Genomic DNA, 21,242 nt, shown 5'->3' with positions numbered 1-21,242 from the left:
TCTCTCCATGTGGCTGTGCCAAACAGGCTGGGCAGCTGCTGTTGCCCTTGGAGGAGCTACAGGCAGCTCTCAGGGAAGGAGGGCCCCGGGGAAGTAGAGCATCATCTCTGCCACCAAGGTAAAGAAAAGCTGTGTGATATCAGAGTGACAGACTTGGGAGGGTCCTTCTGCTAGCCAGCTCCAGACCTCTGCCTGCCCAAATCCTGAATTTCCCTCCCTTCCTTTATGCCCTAAGTGCTGTGCTCATGTTGCTTGGTGGGGACAGGAACAGCCTAGGTCTTCTGCTCTCCTGGGACTGGCTGGTCAATGTGGTAGCTAACTCCGCTGCACACTGGGTCTCCTCTGGGGACACGCTGGGTTTGGGGAGAGGTAGGCTGGGCAGCTGACCTTTTTGGTGAAGAGGTTGGGGCAGCTCTGATGTCAAGTTTGCCCATCAGGACAGGTTGTCACAGTGTCTCTTGGTTTGCTGACCAGACGGTCTTAGGAACAGTTGAGTGGCGGCAGCCCTGCAGGAGGAAACTCCCCTCTGTGCCCAGGTCTGTCTTTTTTATCCCTTTGTGCTGGAGATGGAGCCAAGGCCTTCTCTATGCTACACAAGTGCTTGGATACTCAGCTACATCCCGAGCCCAAAAGTGTCCTCTGGTTGGGTGCCCAGGGTTGAAATGGCCTGAGATGCAGAGATCTGTCACTCCTGAATATTGTCGAATGGCGTCTGTCCCAGCTGAGAAGTGCAGATAGAATGGACTCGCCCCCTCGGAGGTTTTGGTCCAGCTCTAGGCTGAGTTGATGACACTCTCAAGAGCAACACTGGCTCAGTTGATAAAGGTCACGCCTTGAGGCAGGAGGGCCAGAGTTTCACCTTCAGGCCTTGTGAAAACCCCAGGCACAGGGTAATTCCAGGGCTGAGGGAGCAGAGACAGCAGGATCCTTGGCTCTAAAAAAAAGGAGAAAAAAAGTTGAATGGCTCCAGAGCTGGTCCTCTGGCCTCCACATGTATGTTTATGTACAACTACACACACACACACACACACGACAGAGAGAGGAGGAGACAGCAAAGGAGCAAGAGAGAGAGTGATAGGGAACAAATATGAATAAAGTACAATGATATGAATGGAAATGTCATAATTAGACTTATTGTTTTGTGTACTAAGAAGGTAAAGAAAAAAATCTATTCTACCTGAACACCTACCAATTATATTGTTTATTCAACATGTATCTCAGAGATATGAACTGAATTGGCAAAAAGTCTTTACGAAACGGCATGAGTTCTCCTTTAAAAAAAATACACTTGTCTGAACAGTGATCTACCCTGAGCCTACTTTATAGGTACATCAACTTCATTAAACTAGCCCTCTTGGGCTGGGGAGACATCTTGGTCAGTGAAATGCTTGTCCGCAGGTGTGAAGTTCTGAGTTTGATCTTTACTATGCTTATAATCTCAGAGCTAGAGCCACAGAGGCAGGGGGATGGATCCCTGGACTGGCCAGCCAGCCTAGCTTACTAGGTGAGTTCCAGGTCAGGGAGAGACACTGTTTCAAAAAAAAAAAATAAAAACCAGAGAATGATCAGGGAAGATATCAACCATGACTACTGGCCGCTCTATGCACAGGCACACGGGTGCACACACATCATCATGCATTGAACATATACACATGGTGTTGTGGATAGATTTTTTTTCCTAGAGAGATGCAACACATAACCACTAGTCACCCAAAAAAGGGAGCTCACGGAGGACCAAAGTAACAGCTCTACCGATGTCTAACTTGCTGAGCCAATGGCTTTCTTTGGGTTAGGAATGGCTGGGGTGACTTATGCAGAGTAGGGATGTCTCAAGAACAGCCTGCACCCAAAGCCCACCCTGGTCTGCAGCCCCGGAGCTCTGTGGGAAGCCAGCAGGAGGCTGACAATCCAAGAATTCTCTTCCTTGGGTGGGAGCTGAGAAAGTCTTCCAAGTTTGTGTTCTAGACCTGTGACGTCATTCTTGTTTACCTCCCGGGGCTGCGAGCCTCCCCCTCCCTCCTGGAGCGAGTGCTTCAGTTTGGAGGAGACTACCAGGCAATACTCGGTCGGTTGTGCACAGACTTACCCTTTGGCTTTCAACAGTTAATATTTGACTAGGAAACCATTCCCAGGACCAAGGCCTGAACACGGCTTTCTATAAACAATGTAACTTAAAACTTGATTCATTTAAGTGAGACAAGGAGATTTGGGATTCTTTCCTGTATAAAAACTAATCAGCCCTATAACCATAAAGTGTCTTATGTCCTTCTAGAGAAGTTGAAAATGTGACCCCTTCAAGGTATTCTGCCTCCCCTAAACCAGGAGAAACTAAAGCAAATCCCTGGAGGGCATGCTTTAGCCAGATTGACAAATCCATCAACACGATTTCCCAAGGCAGTCGTCAGTTTAAACATCTGGAACTGGAACAGCCCTGAATGACGAAGAGGCCACTTGGAAGGGTGCAACTGGTGCTCTTTTAAAATATGCCAACACTTTCTGGTTTTTTCCTTTGGTTGGTTTTTTGTTTGTTTGTTTTGTGAGACAGAGCCTCACTATGTAGCACTGGCTCATCTAGAACCGTGTAGAACCGTGTAGAACAGTGTTGTAGAGAGAAACAGATAGAGAAATGTAATATATCCCAAGGGAGTAAAAGACAAGGTTTACTCTGAAGCATCCTTGAGTGACCACACCCCAGGAACGCAGATGTAGGTTTCTTCACGGGGCCCGTGTTTTATCCACCGATGTCCTGAGAAGGAAATGTGGAAGTGCAGGGAAAACACAGGCCAGCTGCCTTGCTGCCCACATTCTTCCCAGAGACAACAAAGAACTGAATGCCCAGAGGAGTAAAAAAATGGGCATTTATTGAAACAGATAAGCATTCATTTGTTGATTTTTTTTTGAGTGAAAAAAATTAGCGTGCTGTCAGGAAGGGTGGCGCCACAGAGCCAAGTGGTCTCTGAACTGGTCCGTTTAGGCTCCCGGACGGTTTGGTCCTTTGATCCCTGTGACCCTCTCTGCTCTCATGGGTTTCTGGTGATATTGGTCTGTGAAGACAAAGGGAGCGGAGACTGTGGACTGTCGTGTTGTTGGTGGTGGTGGGGGTGCTCGGAAGCCCTGTGAATACACACGGTGAAGAAGACACAGGGACCAGCTGCAGGGAGGCAGATCAACTTCACTTGGGTGATTCAAGGCTTATAATAATTTTGGGGGGATGGGGTGGGGTAGAAACATCCAGGAGAGGTGAAGGTCATTGGCTGAAGGCTTAGAGTACTGAAATACCTCATTAGCCTGGGGAAGCATTTCAGGAATCTTGGGTGCTAGCTGAATGGGTTCTTATGGGGGGGGGGGGCAAGGAAGTTGAACCTGTAATCTAATTCTGCAGGTAGAGGTATGTGTATGTGGGGGGGGGTTCGAACTCCCCAAAACAAAGTTAGAGAAGAAGAAGCCTTGCCAATGAAGGGAGTCCCCACATTCCACCAAGCTCAGAGGCTGTCCAGATAGTGGTAGACTTTGACCTTAATTAGCAGAGCTTTCCCACAATCCCTCTCCCCACATTGCATTTCCTAGCTGCAACAGAAAATACCCACAAACAGATGGTTTTATTTGACAGAAATAGTCAGAAAAATACATGTCCAGTGAATGGCTTTGGCTTGACAGGTGGTCCCGGATAATAATGAATGGTCTTGTTGGTTGAGCACTTTCCAGATGTTATGTGAGATTCTCTCCTTCCCAGGTAGGAATGCTATTTTCTTTCTCCTACCTTTTCCCTGACTGCCTACTCCTTACTAACTCCTCACAGAATCCAGCCATAACCTAGAAGCAGGGGGGAGAGCTTAGGTAGACCAGCCACGGGACATTTTGCATCCCCTATGGCTGGCTGCCCTTAACTCCTGTCTGCTGGGAAAAGCACATGGCTTCCTCTACAAGGCTATTCCTAGTAGACATAGACCTCAAAGCCTTGTGGATTAGTTACTTGTTTCATGTAGAGACAAAGTGTCTGACAAGCAACTTTATTCTGCCTCCCAGTTCCCGTAAAGACAGTCTGTCATGGCAGGACAGGCAGGGCAGCAGGAACAACAGGGAGTGCGGGCCACAGTTTAGCCGCATTCAGGAATCAGAGGAATGCTCACACTCAGGTACTTTACTATTAGGATTATAGTCTAATTATAAAGGCTTGCTACATCTATTTATTTGTGTATCTGTGTATATCAGGCAGAGGAATAGAACCGACAGAATAAATTTATATTAAAATGGTTTGTATTAGCGTGGCTCATAGATTGCTGTCCAGCTTGTCCAATTATGGCTGTCTTGTGACAGAAAGACCAAGAATCCGGAAGCTGGGCAGTGTTGCAGCCCTGAAGAAGTAGATCATAATACCAGCCAAGAAATGCCTCAGCCCAGGGCTGATGAACCTGCCATCCAGGAGGGCAAGCAGGCAAAGAACGAGATTCCTTCTGTCAGGTCCTTTTATGTATCCTGCCATCAGAGGTCTGACCCAGATGAAGGATGGCTCTTCCCACCTCAGATGGTCCAGTTAAGAAAGTTCTTCACAGTGGTGTCCACCTACCGAGGTTGTAGCTGATTCTGTAGCCAAGTTGACAACCAAATAGCCATCACAAGATGCATATGGGTTTGGATATACACATGCCATGACTCCCTTATGGAGGTCAGGAGACAGCCTAGGAGAGCTAGTAGTGCTCCTGCCTTGTGGGCTCTGGGGACAGAACTCAGTTTGTCAGGCACCTTTCCCCACCGCCACATCTTGCTGTCCACACTCACTCTTCTACTTTGGTCTGGAAACTCATCCATGGACCTGTGCTACTACGCACACTCAGAGCCTCCTCCCTCAATTAGCCTGGTCCAGATAATGCCAGGCTTGCCCAGAGATTGGTTTCCATGGTGATTCTAGAATTCTATCGTGTTGACAAGATTAATGAGCACACTCTGGAAGGGCTGCAAAGCCCCTCCTCATTCTCCTCATGTAGGACTCTAGAGAGGGGCCGGAGGAAGCCAGCCGAGGCACTTGGAGACCTTGAGTTCTCTTCATTCCCGTCTTACTGGTCCAGCATGGTGGCCAGAAGAAGCTCAGGCCCTGCTTAATCCCATGAGTCTTTGAGCAGCCCTGAATATCACTGGCCTCAGGGCTGGAGAGAGAAGACCTTCTAAGGGATAATCAGGGGCCTCTTCTGTCTTCTCTGGGGACTCCATCTGCTCTAAGCTCCAGCTCTGCCGGGGCCCCGGCCCCCCTCCCCCCCATGAGCTTCTTCTGTACCTGCACTTCCTCCTGGGACCAACTCTTGTGTCACTCTGTCCTGTCCTTGACCTCAGACATCTTGGAACCCTCCCTGGGCTCCTGTCCCTGGGTCACAGCACTCAGTATTTGATTCAAGTCTCTCTCTGAGAGCCTGACATCAGCCCAGACAGTGCAATACCATCCCTGTCCCTTGGCCTCCTCCTCCTTCTCTTCTTCTTCTTCCTCCTCTTCTTTCTCTTCCTCCTCCTCTTCTTCCTCTTCCTCTTTCTCCTCCTCTCCCTCCTCCTCTTTCTCCTCCCACTCCCCTCATGGCAGTTAAAATACCCTATTGCCTCCTGGACTCAGCCTGTTTCTAGGGTACCTGTTTCCCTTCCTCTCTGATGGGCTGGGTAAAGGAGCCCTCACTTTCCTGGGCCCGATCCATCCCAGGTCGTTTCCTGTCCTTGGAGACAGAGCCCAGCATGCTCTAGCCTCTTAGATCTGTGGCCCCTATCTTTCCTTCATATGTGTCTGTATGGATGCAGGCGCATGTGTGTGCAAGTACTCATGGAGGCCAGTGTGCCACTCTCAGCTGTTGTTCCTGAGGTTCTGTAGACCTTGGTTTTTCAAAGACAGGATCTGTCACTGGTCAAAAAACTTATCAAGCAGGCTAGCCTGGTTGGCCACCCAGCCCAGAGATCAGTGTGTTTCTGCCTCTCCTGTGCTAGGATTACAAACTCATGCCGCTGTACCTGGCTTTTGTTGTTGTTGTTGTTGTTGTTTTTTAAAGTGGATCAAGGCCTCATGCTCACAAGGTAAGATCCTTACTGACAGAGCTGTCTCCTCAGTGATGTCTCTTTACCAAGCCTGCCCTGTCCAGCCCAGACCTCTCTGCTCCTTCCCTTCTCACAGAGGGTTCTATGCACACATAAACATCTTCAGGGACCCACTTAGCCCTAAGGTCGAACGTGTGCCCGAATCAAACTTCCCACATCTGTGATAGTTCTGAGTTCATTTCTGCTTCCTCCTGCTTCCTCCTGCTTCCCAACACAAATCACACACCCCCTTACCCACCTGTTCGCTTTTATCCTTCACCGTTGTCCAGGAAAGTCACCTCCACTCCCACGGCGGCTTCCCCTTCCATGTCCCCACACGTGTGGCACACCAGCGCCTGCATGCCCTGCAGGGCCATGCCCACATCCGTATCCACAGCAAATTCCAACAGTTGCAACATGCAGTGTCTGATCCCTTTGCTTCCTGGGCCAAGGCCACACCCATTCCTTGCAGGATGTGTCCAGTAGTTTTTGTTTTTTGTTTTTGTTTTTTAAAGATTTATTATTTATTATATGTGACTACACTGTAACTGTCTTCAGACACCAGAAGAAAGCATCAGATGTCTTTTCTCTTTTCGGATGGTTGCGAGTCACCATGTGGGTGCTAGGATTTGAACTCATGACCTTTTGGAAGAACAGCTGGTGTTCTTACCCACTGAGCCATCTCTCCAGCCCCCTGTCCAGTAGTTTTTAATCAGGATGTCCTGGTGTCCACGATGTCCCCGTTGTGGGAGCTAGTCCCCTGTGGAAGCTCTGTATCTCTAGTGGGACTGAGTAAAACCCTCTGAGTATCAGGCAAACAGATCCATAGATCCATAGGTAGACCCTTGCATGCTCACACCACACAACCATACAGTGTCCCTGTGTGGTGTGTGGTGTGAGCATGCTCAGTGGGAGGTAGGTGGACAGGTTAATGTGAACAGAGGCCGGAGGAGGACATGGGGTGTTCAATGAATCATTCTCCACTCTATTCCTTTGATTCGGGGTCCCTCATGGAGCCTGGAGCTAGACTGGCAGTCAGTCCCCTGAGGTCATCTTACCTCTGCCCTCATCAGCACTGGAGTTTCATGCACACAGGACCAACGCCAACTTTTTACACAGTGGGGAATTTGAACTCAGAGCCTAGTGCTTTTGCCATGAACCATCTTTCCAGGCCCCGTCTTTGACTTTTTATTCTCATTGATTCCCACAAGACCTCTGTGCTTGATTAACCCACCCAGAAGTCACTCTCTGCTCAGTCTTGGATGCTTATTCCTCTGCGTTGCCAATTGTGGAAACATTTCTCCCAACACTGGCAGAGGAACCACAGAATCTTTCACACTTCGTGTTTAACCAACCCTCAAATTACAACTAGGCAGAAAGAGCCAAGACAAATGCAAAACAAACCAAAGCGAAAACAATACCCAGCCAAACAAAAAGAAGTAACTGAGAACGACTGTGGATGCTCTCTGGTGATATCAGGTACCTGAGAGCACGTTCTCAGAGCAGAAATTCCCTACAACATTTATATGACCACATCATTTTAGGGCTGATAATCTCCCTTTATCAGCAGTGCTTCACTACATACAGGAGTCTGGGTTTGATTTTTATTATGAAATAGCGGTGACTGGCTCAGTGGGTGGCGTGCTTAGCTAGAATGCACAAAGCCCCTGGGTTCCATCCTGTGCTTTGTATAAACTGGGTCCCTTTCTGTAATCCCAGCAGTAGGAGGCGGTGGGAGGAGGAACAGGAGCTCAGGTCGTTCTTGGTACATAAAAGGATGTTTGAGGACATCACGGATTACAGGAAACCGTGTTCAAAATAAATAAATAAACTGCGCGTTTTTCAGGGGAGAGAGAGCACCGGTGTTAGGTCTAAAGGCGGATTAAGCTCACCAGGCAGAAAAGATACCCTGGACTTTGTCCTCTCTGAGAGGGGACAACACAGACTAGGGAAGACCCTTAATGCCCCGGGAGGCAGTTGGTGCCCAGAAATGTCTTGGAGGCATAAATTCGCTGTTTTTCCTGCCCGGGGCAGCCGCGGGAACTCCAAGGAAATGCGCGCGCGTGCGCGCTCGCTGGCGCTCACTCGCTCGCTCGCTCGCTCGCTCGCTCCGGCGGTCCCAGTTTTGCCTTCCTAACACACCCTTAAAAGTGTCTCAGGGTGGAGGTGGGGGAGAGTGCGGGGAGGGTGGATGGGGTGGAAGGGAGGGTGAGTGGGGGTGGGGTGCGAACTTGTACATGTTTATTATAACTTCATTCCCTTTAAAAGGAAAAGTATGCCCGGAATCCGGGAGGTGGCAACAGAGTCCGGGTAGTGAGGACGTGACCGACCCACTCAAGTCGGGAGTCTCTAGTGTCAGTCTTTAATGTTCCCAGGGCTGACACTAGCATAGACATCCCCGGTGCCCCTCGAGGCTGTCCCCTGCTCTCCTCATCCCAGCTGTAGGCTGGGTGGAGCCGCCCTCGCGGTTTGGGCGTGTTCCTCCCTCTGCCGGGACCTTGAGTCCTCTTTCAGGGACACAGCGAGTGGACTGCTGACCGGTGCTAGGCGCGCGGCCACCATGACGGGAAGGTAACAGATGTCTGAAGTTACGGGTGGAGGGTGACATGGTCCCGGACAGATGCGGGACAGCGGATCGTAGCGGGAAATCCTGCGGCCCCCTTGCTCTCAGGTTGCAACCCCTCTGGGACTGAGAGGGTGGGGCAGGGGGTCCCATTCTCTTCCTCGAGGGAGTGTGTGGGCTAGGCAGGTGTAGTTCTACCGCCACTGATCGCCCTCGGGGCGACCCAGACCAGGGACTTGTCTGAAGTTACCAGCCAACTGAAGATGAAATGCCCTAAAATGTGGCTGGAGAGCTCTGGATTTTCCTGGCAACCCGGTGTGATTACGGGTAATAGTCAGTCTAGAGCCTTCTATTGCTCTCTCTGGGGTAAAGAATGTTTAGACACCTGTGGAGAATTGTCTCTAAACCCTAAGTGTAGAGGCTGGCTTAGGGGCAGAGAATCCCCCCAGCCTGCCCTGGGGAGGGATCTCAGGTCTCTTTGTACAGGTTCAAGACAATCCAGGTTGCAGACGTGAGTCAGAAGTCCCCAAGAGTCCAGCCAGTTCTGGCCTCTGCGTTAATTACTTCTTGAACATGACTGGGTACACGTGTGTGGCTCAGAGCTGGGCTGGAAGGGTGATCCTGGGACTCAGGACCCTCTTCTAGCGGAGAGCTAGAAGAGCTTTCTCTGCGCTGCGCTGCGCCTCGCCCCGCTGGCGCTGCTCCTCGGGAGCCCCGTCTCTTTTGCAGGCTTCTTTGGGGAAGGGTCCCAGGTCCTGGGATTCAGGGCAACACCCAGCGGTTGTGGGGTAGTGGCTTGAAGATTCCCTTGAGGCACATAAACTGCCTCAGGGACACGCTGCTGCTGACCACTACTGGAGGTGTGGCCGGGAGTCCTTGGGTAGCCCTGGATTCGGAAACACTGTGTACCCTGTGATGGTGTGAGACCCGCCCTTCCCCCTGCTTTCCAAAGCTTCCTCCCCAGCCGCAGCTCTGGGTGTTCCCTTAGTGGGAAGACTGTTCTCATGGTCTGCTTCTTTGTGCAGTGTAATGCAAGGACCTGTGTCACCCCGGGAAGGTGGTAAGGGTCTTCCCATAGACTTCTGTGGTCCCTCTGTCTGTCACCATACCTCCTCATCACAAAGTCCCTGGCAGAAATCCTCACCAACGACTTGGCTGCATACCCTCGGCCCTCAGCTCTGAAAAAAAAAAAAAAAAACAGCCACAGAGCCAGACACCCAACTACATCTTAAGCTGAAAGTGGGGTCTGGAGTAGAGACGTGAGGCACCGGTCAAACTTAGGTGCCTTGGCCTTTTCTGGACTGGCCCGGCATGGGCAGCCAGCAGGGAGAACATTCAGGAAGGTTTTTGGTGGTAGGAGACGAGATCAGGAGATCTGCTGGCCATGGGGTTACACAGGGACAAGGAGCTTTTTTCTGTTCTGGGTACAATTGCTCATCCCAGAGGACAGAGAACCTTCTAGACCCATGTCTAGCAGCACAGGAAATGGCCACAGTGCTCTTCCTCAGAGACGCCATCTTTGAACATTTTGGTGAACTCCCTTCAGTTCTCATCTTCAAGCATTTCCTTGCTCATATGTTTTTAAGCACCTGTGAGATGACACTATCCACTGCAGGTTCGAGGCTTGGCTTCCCTTCCTTGCACACACACACACAGATCCTAGGTAGGCTGGTCTAGGAGGAAGAGCTGACTCAGACTTTGGAATGGGTGAGCCTCTTCTTGTCCTAGGAACTATGGGGATTCACGTCATATACTCTGTACCAATTGCCTCAGTGAGGCAGGGCAGGTCTTCATGCTGCTTGAGCCAGACTGTACCTCAGATACCCCGTCTCCATCTCCGCTCACACCTCTTGGGACCCCACTTGTCACCACTCCCCGGGACCTTGGCAGGCAAGAGCAGAGGGAAGGCTATGTGGAGCCGCCAGAGAGGACCTGGAATAGCATCCCTTGTAAACGCACCGGTTGGCACTGTGCAGAGAAAGGGCTGCACGGAGACAGGGAAGACAAACAGGAAGGCAGCAGCCAGGGGGACAGGAGAAGATGGAGTTCTGAGGCAGGGTCAGGGCCTCCTGGATGTGGAGTGGACAGGATGTACCATGATCCACAGCTATTTCTTCAGCCACCTCACCGCCTCATCTGAGTATGCTGCTGCTGCTGCCACAGGTCACTCTGGGACACCTCACTCCCACTGATCTCACCCCTTTGCACTGTCTCGCTCAGCTCAGACCCAAAGGAGGTTGGGGCCATGCTCTAGCCTGTCCCAACAACAGGCTGCCTGGTTCTGGCTGGCTCTGGGCTAGCGCTGTGGCTGTGGCTGTGGCTGTGGCTGTAGCTGTGACCTTTCCATCGGCAGCATGCTCTGCAGACACAACTGCTCACACCCAGGACCAACTGTTTGTTTCACCAGCACTGTTTTAGCATTGCTGTCATTTGTTGCTCTGGGTTTAAAAAATTCAGAGACCCAGCGCAACACCTTTGCCACCCCCAACGCCCCAGGAGCTGAAGCTCAGCGCAGATCACCACATTTACCCCAGAGTGACAGTACAGACCCGCCCTTCTGCTTCTCCCTTCTCTTGGTTCTCTTGGGTTGCTTTAACATTTACTGAACCTGACTTACACGCCCATCTAAATCATGCCGACGGACAGAGACTCTCCTACTGCCCCACCATTGGGCTCAGAAAAGCCACTAAAACCTTTGACAGTTCTGACTGAATGAACTCTCTGATGAACAGCTTTCCTGAACTGCTAATCTTCTCTTTAAATACCGACTCTCTTCTGTGCTCTTCTCTCCAAAATGTCTTCTTCCTTTGTCTCTTCCAACCAGTGACTAATTTCCCTCCTATTGCCTCAGGTTATGCAGTCTTTGTCTCAGAGATGGGTGGGAGATGCTGTTATTCAGTTTCTTGGCTTCTATGGCGTCCAGATTAAGCCCACCCACCCCTATGTCCCATAGCTCCGCAAGTCATGCTGTGACGGACTGTCTCATTGCTAATTTAAAAGGCTTCCCCAATCCATGCAGCTGAAACACGGAGTATTCCCTGGCCATCACAGTTACCACACGGAGTATTCCCTGGCCATCACAGTTACCTGTAGTGAGCCCTTATTCATGTCCCCATCTGCATGCCAAACATAGATTTTTCCTCTCTATTAAAGCTCAAACAAGGGTGTCTTCCGTAGCCTCTCTCCTGTTCTTGTCCTCCTCACTTCCTGATTCTTCCCAAGGTTCCAAGCATTTGGAGCCTGGGAAGAGATCTCTAGCACAGATATAATTTTGCCTTTCGTTCTACAAACTGTAAGAAAGATTGGCCGGCACCTTAATCTTACCCTCCCCTTCCCACACTCCCCGTCAGAGAGAGGCTCCTGCAGAGGGTGTCTGTATGCCTTTTCCCCACTGCGATTCCTCCCTTACATGGGGTAAGTTTGTTTTTGCTGGGAGATCACATGCCTCAGTCACATACTTTTCCATCCACCATAAAGGCCGTGCAGCAGCTAGCACAGTCTGTCATGACTCGGTCCTACATAGGACTTGCAGGGTTCAAGGTCCATCTTCAAATGCACCTGCTGCTTGGGGGTGGGGCTCCCCATACTTGCATGCTTGGTTCAGTTTATGAAGGAGACACAGCACTCCATACCACGCAGAGGAAGATGACTACCTTGAGGGTTCCCCCCTAAGGATGTTCTTGCTTTTGGATGCTTTGGCTTTGGTTATATATTTTATCGTCCACTGCAGGGAGCATGTAACTGTCATTACAGGAAAGAGGTAGATTGTCCCAAGGCAGACAGCCTAGAAGGGCTTGCGTCTCGGGTGCTCTACCCTCTCACTGATAGTCCTCAGTTGCATGCCTGTTCACACTGTCTGATCTTACCAGAACATACACACACACACACACACACACACACACACCAACAAATAAGTTAAATAAGTAAATAAATATCAAAGACAGGCTGGCCTCCAATTCAGTTTGTAGTTAAAGATAATGACCTCGGACTTCTGATCTGCCTGTTTCCACCCCTGGAGTGCTGGTGTTAAAGTGAGAGCCACCACATTCACATGTCCTTAAAACGATGTCTGAGAGTCCTGAGTTCTAGCATTTAAGGTTTCCACAGGGGAGAGGCTGAGGTAGTTTGAGAGGCATAAACTTAAGCTGACCTAGAAAACTCTCTGTCGAAGCTTCTGTATGTCAGAACGTGGGTATGTGGGCATTTGGAGCCTTTGTCTCCTCTGGACCCAGCCCGTAAATGCCCTTTAAAAAATATTTGTTGAATCAATCATTGTTGGGCAACTTCGGAATTGGCTGCACTTGGCAAATTATATTCTGGGCAGGGCTTGTTAAAGAGTAGTGTTCTGTGTCTGGATTTGCTGATGCGTGCTCCTGGCACCTGAATACGGGAGGCTGGCCCTGTACAGTTGTCTGTTGACTTGGTTGTCAGGAACAATGGCAGCTGGTTATTTAGGATCTTATCAGCAAGGCTCACAGGAATGGCTAAGAAGAGTTCCATACTCCGCCTCTGCATTAGTGAGAAGCGGCCAGAGCTTCCAAACTCCCCTAGGGCTGGGTCTCTGGGTGGTAAGTCATTGTGTCACTCTCTAGGAGTAAAAGTCATGAGGGCTTCTCTAAGTATTGGCTTCTGGGCTTCTTTTAGAATGCTTGACTATTTCATGTGTGTGCGCTCGTGGGCGATTGAATGTATGGGTGACTGTGCATGCATGGAACATGTACGGCTGTCAGAGGCAGTCTTTATGTATGTATGTATGTATGTATGTATGTATGTATGTATTTATTTAAGACAGGATCTCTTATTTGCCTGGAAGTTCACCACATTGTCCAGGATAGTAGGCCAGGGAGCTTCCAGAGATCTGTCTCGTTTTGCTTTTGTTCACCACCCCTCCCCCACACCACCACCCCCATGCCAGCGCTGTGGGATTCCAAGTCGTGAACCACTGTGCTCGGCTTTTTAAATTGGTTTTGGGGGTCTGAACGCAGGATGCGGGTCCTTGCACCTAGCAAAGCAGAGTGCTTTACCCACTCAGCCATTCTCAAGTGAGGGCCCTTAGCCCTTGGCTGGCCAGGCTCTTGAGGACAAGAGCCCAGGAAGTCGGTGCTCATACTGCAAGCTCCCAGAGAAGGAAGCAAGGCGAACAGAACAAAGGTGTGACCTGCAGTTGTAGTAGTAGTAGCAATTATTTCTTTTTCTTCCTCCTCCTCTTCCTCGTCTCTCCTCCTCCTTCTCTTCTTCCCCTTCTTCTTTAACTTTTAGTCAGGGTCTCATTTTGTGGCCCTGGTGGTCTGGAACTCGTGATATAGATCATGCTGGCCTTGATTGAACTTACAGAAATCCTACTGTCTCAGCCTCTAGTGTGCTAGGATTAAAGACATGTATGCCACTGTGTCCTGGTTAGTCAGAAGTTCCTTAACCGGTCCAAGGATTCCTAAAGGGCTTGTACTCTCTCCACTTCCCACCTCAGTGTGCCCAAGAGCTCAGGTTCCCCCACCGTATCCGAACAGATGGAAACCTGCCTTGTTTTGGGACCTGCCCAGTCTCCGCCCCCTCGCCCCCCACCCCCCTCCACCACCACCACCCCTGGCCCAGCTTTCTGGGTGCTGGCTGTACCCCGCAGCAGGAACAGTGTTCTTTCTATTTCAGATCTGACCCCGCTGCCCTTTAGCGATCCATAACCTGAGTTCCTGTCCCGCCCCGCCGAGGAGCCTGCCATTGTTAGGCCCTACCAGGGGGGAGGTGGGGGGAGGGGGTGATGGCAGTGGTTGGGCTGCTGGCCAGGCGGGCTATCTGGGTGGGGTCTGTACCTGCAGTGCCCCCACTCAGACCAAGTAGGGCTTGCAATGAGTTCAGGTAAATGGGGAGATGCTGGGCGGAGTTGCAGACAACAATGGCCGGAAAAACTTGTACTTGCCTGCAGTACTTGCTTCGGAAACCCCTCCTTGTCCTTCGGAGAGGCTGGCCACCCAAGGCACAGGAACAGGGCTGGGTTGGAGACAGGGTCAAGGGAGCCGGCGCCACTTGTTGGGAGCTGGGTTTGATGCAGTCTGTAGCTTGGATAGGTTAAGGCATCTTAGAACAGTTGAAAAGGTTATCCCTTTAGTGACTTTCAGATTGAGATTATTTTATGAGTCAGTCTCACGTGTCCCAGGCTAGCCTTGGCTCACAATGCACTTTTGATCCAGCCTCCGCCTCCCAAGTAGTGGGATTACAGACTTGGTTTTATGCTGTGCTGAGGACTGAACCCAGGGCCTGGGGGGTGTTAGGTAAGCACTCTACCAGCTGAGCCACATCCTCAGCTACAGAATGGGCCATTTTATTGCCACTTTATGGAGGCTTAGACCTGGGCTCCACCGGATAAAGACATCACTAACCAAACAAAATATGGCCGTGGTTTCAGCACAGGTTAGACAGACTCTAAAGCTGTAACTGCCTGATTCCCTAGGAACTTGTCAGGGCAGAGAAAGAAGATGGGTTTGGGATGGTCGCCACAGTAGCTCCAAGGGTTAACCTGGATGAGGAGGATTCTGGGAGTATCTCAGGAGAGAGAACTGAGGGTATGGCTCCTAGACATTTGTCCCAGGGCTATCTGGCTGGAAGAAACTTGTAAAGAGCTTAGGGAGAGGGATCATTGGGTCAGTGGCACAGGGTCACTGGCATTACGGAATAAGTGGTCCCAGAGGAGGAGACGGAGGAAGTGTGAGGGAAGAGGGCCAGGGAGCCATGGTCACAGGTGGGCAGGCTGAGGACCTGATAACCGGAGAGGCAAAGACAGTTGACACCTCTCCTCTCGGGTTTCTCTGAACTTCCTGCCAGTGACAGGTAAGTTAGGCGCTGGAGGACTGAGCCCTGCACAAAGTCTTTGTGGGGCTGGGGAAGTGACTCAGGTGATAAAGTGCTTAGTGTGCAGGCTGGAGGACCAGAGTTCAGACCCCCCCCCCCATCTTAAAAAAAAGGTTGACCCCTTATCTGTGACCCCAGCCTCCCAGGTGGGCAGAAACAAGCAGATCTCTGTAGTCCACTGGCCTAGATAAGCCAGCGAGCTCCAGGATCAGTAAGAGACTCTGTCTAAAAATAAGAAATTAAGGAAAACATGTGACCTCAGCCCCTGACCTCCACACCCACAGGAACTCAAGCGCACACGTCTGTGTGCGCACATACCATCTTTGGCTGAGAACTGGGACAGAGGGTAGGTATTTCGTAGGCCGCAGTGACTCAGCCGCTATCTGGATCAGTGCTTATCTGCAAAATGCCTGCCGTATGCTGGTTCAACCTCGAGGGCCCACCACAGGCCAGCACAGGCCTAGGTCATCCCGTTGCTCAGATAGGGACCTGTGGTTTACCTTGTGTGGCCTGCTGGAATGGAACCCTCCCTGGTCAACCTTGGTTGTGTATGGTATGAACTCTGGTGCCAGGGTGCAGGTGAGAATGACCTCAGGATGGATATAACAAACACCTTGGCCACGGCACAAGGAGGGCTGTGGGCCCCAGCAGGATTCTAGTAGCATGCACGAGTATACACTTGTTACACAATGCCTGATGTCGGATTTCTTTGAACTTAACAATACCTTATGCCAGTTCTTTGTTGTGATAGGTATGATGTATTTGAGGAGTTCTTGATTTAAACAAAAGGAACCAAGCTGTTGACCCAAAAGGGTATAAAGGATCCTCAAGAAGCTGTAATTCCCCAACAGGTTTGGGATGGATTTGGAGATTTGGGAAGGAATATATCCTCTTTCTCTTTTCTGCCTCTTCTCTCTCTTTCCCTTTTCTTTCTTCTTTTTCCTTTCGGACAGGGTCTCATGTAGTTCAGATAAGCTGATGATGGCCTCATCCCCCAGCCCCCCTGCCCTGCGCTGGGGCTACAGGAGCGCACCACCATACACAGTATCATGCAGCCTAAGGATCAGTTCACTGCTTTCTTGCATCTAGGCAAAGGGTCTACTAACTGACTTGAAGTGCCAGGGTGGGGGGATAGTCAAGGGGGCTCCCACCTGCTGAGAGGAGAAGGTGATGGGGGAACGGGGTGGGGGGGAAGGATTGTGGGAGGGAGTGACTGGGAGGGAGAGTGAGTGGGATGTAAAGTGAATGAGTAAAAAATAAAATTAAAAAAAAAAGTGGATGGTGCCTGAGGAACAGCAGCTGAGATGACCTTCTGTCTTGGGGTCATACATACATGTGTACCGCCCCCATACATGTGTATGTACACATATACAATTTCATGTTTTTAAGTGTCGTGTTCGTTGTCCTTAAAGGTTGGATTCACCTCAACCTTTGAGCGGGGATGTGTCCCTAGGCCTGCCCTGCCAGCCTGCTACCCGGTGTGACCTTCTCCTTCTCCTCCTCCCGTCCCCTCCAGCAACATGTCTGAATGTTTGGCCGATGCCCTGTGCCAGCGCTGCCAGGCCCGGTTTGCCCCCACGGAGCGCATCGTCAACAGCAATGGGGAACTCTACCACGAGCACTGCTTCGTGTGTGCACAGTGCTTCCGGCCATTTCCGGAGGGGCTCTTCTATGAGGTGAGGAGGTTCTGGGGGGTAGGTAGCCTGTCCTTGGAGGGCTCCTGGCTGCTCTGTGACCCTGCCAGGCTCTGAGGCTGCAAAGCTGAGTTTCCCACAGGATGCTGGTCTATCCTTCCCTTAGGAACTTCTGGAATCACTCTATTTCATTCAGTCTCCCCCTGGACAGGCTCCGGGCAGGTCCTGGGGTAGGATAAACCCATATCCTGGTGGTTGTTCTTCATTGGGTCAGGGGGCAAATGCGATCAATGGCTGAGTGCTTGTATTGTCTGGTGAGGGTGCTTCAGAAATAAGCATTCTCGTGTTTGGAGTTGCGTTACCAGGTGGTGTTTGATGACACACACACAGATAAACACACACACACACACACACACACACACACACACTGCACCCTTCCATGCACACAGATACTCCCACAGACACACACACATACACATACATATACCCACAGATATATTCAGAGACATAAACACAGACACACACACATACATACACATACATGCACACACAGAGAGACATGCATGCATGCACACACACACACTCCTCTGCAGAAAAAGATCTCGGCAGAGGGCACAGCATATGTAAAGATATTGAAGCGGGAGCATGTGGGGTGTCTGGGGTGTCTGGGGAGAGGCTGGTGTGGTAGAAGTCGAAGCAGAGAAATGAGCGGGAGAGTGGTGGGAAATAGAGATGCTCTCTCCATCTTTCTACCTTATCAGCTCCCTAGGGACCTTGAGCTTCTTTTGTGTAAGAGATTGAGGCAGCCAGGTTTGGAACAGAGGAGTCACAGCACTGTCCAATGTGTGAAAAGGACCCCTGTGACTCAGGGCGTGCAGCACGTGTCTGTAACACCAGATTGTGGGAGGCTGCGTAGTGAGTTTAATCCCAAGAACTAATGTCAAAAAGCAGCGCTTGGTGGCTTGTGCTGTAGCCCCAGCACTGGAAAAGCAGAGCCGGGTGGATCCCCGAGGCTCACATGCCAGTCAGCTTCAGGCTGGTGAGAGACTCTGTCTCAAAAAGGGGAAACACCCACATACACACAGACACAGACTTATATATAATAAACCATATCAGTGTACATAGCTATAGTGCTTTATTAAAAACGATGATAACACGTACACAAGACATCCGACTTTCCGTTATTTGTTAGACTTTCACGTTTGTGCACCAGAGATTATTTTTGTCTCCGTGGTGACATCAGTCTTGCAGTTAGATTTACACCACAGTGCCTGGCAGACCCAGAGGCAAGGCCCCTGCTGCCTCCCTCAGAGCTGGTTAAACACCACCGGTCACTCTGCTGGGCTGCAGTGGAGGGGGGCAGAGCTCGAGGGGGCTGTGCTCTCCTGTGAGCTGTCGGTATCACTGATGCAGATATGGTCAGATGAGGAGCTCCCATCGCGGTCCAGGCTCCCGGCTCCGGAGAGATGCTGTCTGGAGAGGCATGGGAGGGTTGGGCAGGGCTCTGTGAGGGCTGTTAGACCACAAGTAAGCCTAGCACAGCAGGGCTTGGGAGGTGTTACTTCCCAGGAAGCTCGAGCCTCAACCTCCGGCCTCCCTCCGCTCCGCTCACAGTGGAGAGCCGCACGTGGCAAGATGACTGAACTTCCGGTGCGTCCTGCTTCCATCCCGCCCTCCATCCCGCCCCCTCGCCCCCCCCCCCTGCTGAGATCACAGGTATCACTACTGTACCCCATTTACACAATTATGTGAAACAAACCAAGACCTTTCCATGTTAGGCAAGACAAACCGAGCTACAGCCCCAGCCCCAGATTTTTCTTAAGCAAATTGTTAAGGGAGAGAAAGGCAGGGCAAGCTTTGGTCATACTTGGGGACAACACAGGACAGTGGCTGACTGAAGCACCGCTCTGCTTTTCTTTGTCCCTCCACCCCCAAATTCCTCAGGCCCTCCCTGAGGAATTTCTTCTCTCTTTGGCCCTTTTGTAGTCTCTGGAGGAACAGAGCTGGTCAGACAGAGTAGCACATATAACTCAAGATTTGCCCCATCCTCCCCTGGCCCCGGCCCCCACCTCAGCTTGGCCTGTGGTCAGGACCCACAGGTCAAACCCCTCTCCCTCAGCAGACAGCAGAATCCCTAAGAGCTGGCCTCGGACCACAGTATCTCTGTGAAACCCCTGCTTTGCCCTTTGCTAGACTACATGGGCTAGACCCCTGCTCCAGGTAGCTCCCCCGTCTCAGGCCCTCAGACCCCTGCTGTTTATTAGGGGGGCAAAGGCTTGTAGAGACACCAAATGACTCCTGTGTCTTTTTTCTGTGGTCCCCATTTGCAGTTTGAGGGCCGGAAGTACTGCGAACATGACTTCCAAATGCTGTTTGCCCCGTGCTGCGGATTCTGTGGTAAGAGCTGGTGACGGCACTTAGCAAGCGGGAAGGGGACAAGTGGGGTAAGAGATAGCACTGGCAGTACTTAGCCTGGGGACTTTCCCTGTCTTCCTGAGCATTGACTCCACAGCCCTAAAAGAGGGGTGTTGGGCAAGGCTGAACTGGGAGGAACACTGGGTACACAGGACTTGACTGAAGGATGGAGAGTGAGCCCTCACAGATGAGGTCTCTCTCCTTCCAGGTGAGTTTGTCATTGGCCGTGTGATCAAGGCCATGAACGCCAACTGGCATCCGGGCTGCTTCCGCTGTGAGTTGTGTGACGTGGAGCTGGCCGACCTGGGCTTTGTGAAGAACGCAGGCAGGTGAGCCAGCGGCCGTCGTGGGCAGAGGGGAGGGTCTTGGTCCCACTCTAAGTGCTGTCTGTGGTCCTGCCCAGTAGGCTCTGCACCATCCTCTACTGATCTGGCTGTGGGCCTTGTCCTACCCTGGCTAGATGGAGAACACAGCGCCCCCCACCCCCCACGCCAGGGTATGGATGAGGATGGAGGCAGGAGAATAAGGATAGACAGAGCTCCCTCTGGGAAGGGGTGCTCCTTTGGGAACAGCAGGCTTGAAGGGCCTTGAGTGGCAATGGATGGATGAGGAGTTTTAAGTTGGCAAATTCTAATTACCCCCGACACCCCGCCTGCTGCTACCTCACCATGCTGACCCCCTCTGTCTGCCTTCCTCCTGCATTCACACGGCTGGACCGGGTCGCCCAATTTACTCCACATTCAGGACTGTGAGCCTCACTGGTACTCTGCCTGTTGCCCTTCCAGGAGGTCTTACTCTCTCTTCTCACCCCTGCCCCCCTCACCGTGGGCTCTACACCTTCCCAGCAGCCATGAGCTTGTCTCCTGCCTGCTTGGGAAAGCTTTGGGGGAGCACCCAGCAATGCCTGTGTGCCCCAAAGCCCTCCCCAGCACAGCTTCTCTTAACTCAGGCCAAGCCTGGGTGTCACCAGGTCCTCCCCATGACCCCCGAGTGCCCTCACAGCCGGACTTCCACGTCTACTCTCAGTGAGATTTCTGTGCTGTGCTAGTCTCCCTCAGCCTCTCCCTCCACCCAGAGCTGTTCTTCTGCCCCCCGTGTCCATGTCTGCCTTTGAAGATGAAGTCTTGGGCCTCTCCATGGTGCGTCTGGACAATCCAGGGGTCCCCTCCAGAGCTCTCCTTTGCTCAATTCTCCTACTGGTGTGGCATCTCCATTTGAGATTCGAACGCAACAGGTCCCAACTAGGGCTGCAAATGTCTCCTCCTCTGACCCAAGTCTGCGTCTTCACCCCTGTGCCAGGAAAGGCAGTGCTGACTCCCAGAGACCCTCCAGTTTCCCACGAGACTGCCCTTCCTGTCTGGTTCTTTGCCCCCTCTGTCCCTCCTGTCATAGCTTGTGGTGATCTTGCCCCCTTGCTATTCCATTCCGTGGCCTCGTGCTGGTCCTGGCCAGCACCATCTTGTATCCAGCAGGTTGTCTTGGTTAGGGGCCATGGGGCAGACAGACCAGCACTGGGTAAGAGCAGGGCTGAGCATCAGGGTCATCTTAGGGTTTCCCTAGTGATAGGCAGGGTACAGTTTGAGAGCCCCCATCACCTAGAATGGCACTCGGAACTCCATGATGCCCAGCTTCAGGTCTGCCTGGGCAGACATGCCACAAGGCCACCAGAACCACAACAAGGGGGGTGTTTCCCTACTTGGTCGTCCTTGGGTGGAAGGGATGAGAATTTCAGGGGAGGG

At 51.5% G+C, this 21,242-nt stretch overlaps 1 protein-coding gene across 5 annotated transcripts in view; it reads left to right on the top strand.

Moving 5' to 3' along the window:
* Lims2 (LIM zinc finger domain containing 2) overlaps positions 1–21,242 on the top strand; it is a 34,253-nt gene continuing 13,011 nt past the window's right edge. For 2 of the 5 annotated variants that reach the window (XM_052156081.1, XM_052156078.1), the window contains exons 1-4: positions 8,364–8,619; positions 16,971–17,130; positions 19,419–19,485; positions 19,712–19,832. In XM_052156081.1, coding sequence (XP_052012041.1) covers positions 8,609–8,619; positions 16,971–17,130; positions 19,419–19,485; positions 19,712–19,832 — 359 coding nt within the window. In that variant the 5' untranslated portion in view covers positions 8,364–8,608. Of the gene's footprint in view, positions 119–8,363; positions 8,620–13,012; positions 13,180–16,970; positions 17,131–19,418; positions 19,486–19,711; positions 19,833–21,242 lie in introns of those variants that run through there. The other 3 variants (XM_052156083.1, XM_052156080.1, XM_052156082.1) reach the window with 3 other exon arrangements.

Source organism: Apodemus sylvaticus, chromosome 13 (assembly GCF_947179515.1).
Source record: "Apodemus sylvaticus chromosome 13, mApoSyl1.1, whole genome shotgun sequence".
Classification (NCBI taxonomy): Eukaryota; Metazoa; Chordata; class Mammalia; order Rodentia; family Muridae; genus Apodemus; species Apodemus sylvaticus.
The sequence above is the reverse complement of the archived record's forward strand: the minus strand, read 5'-3'. Positions and strand labels throughout refer to the sequence as shown.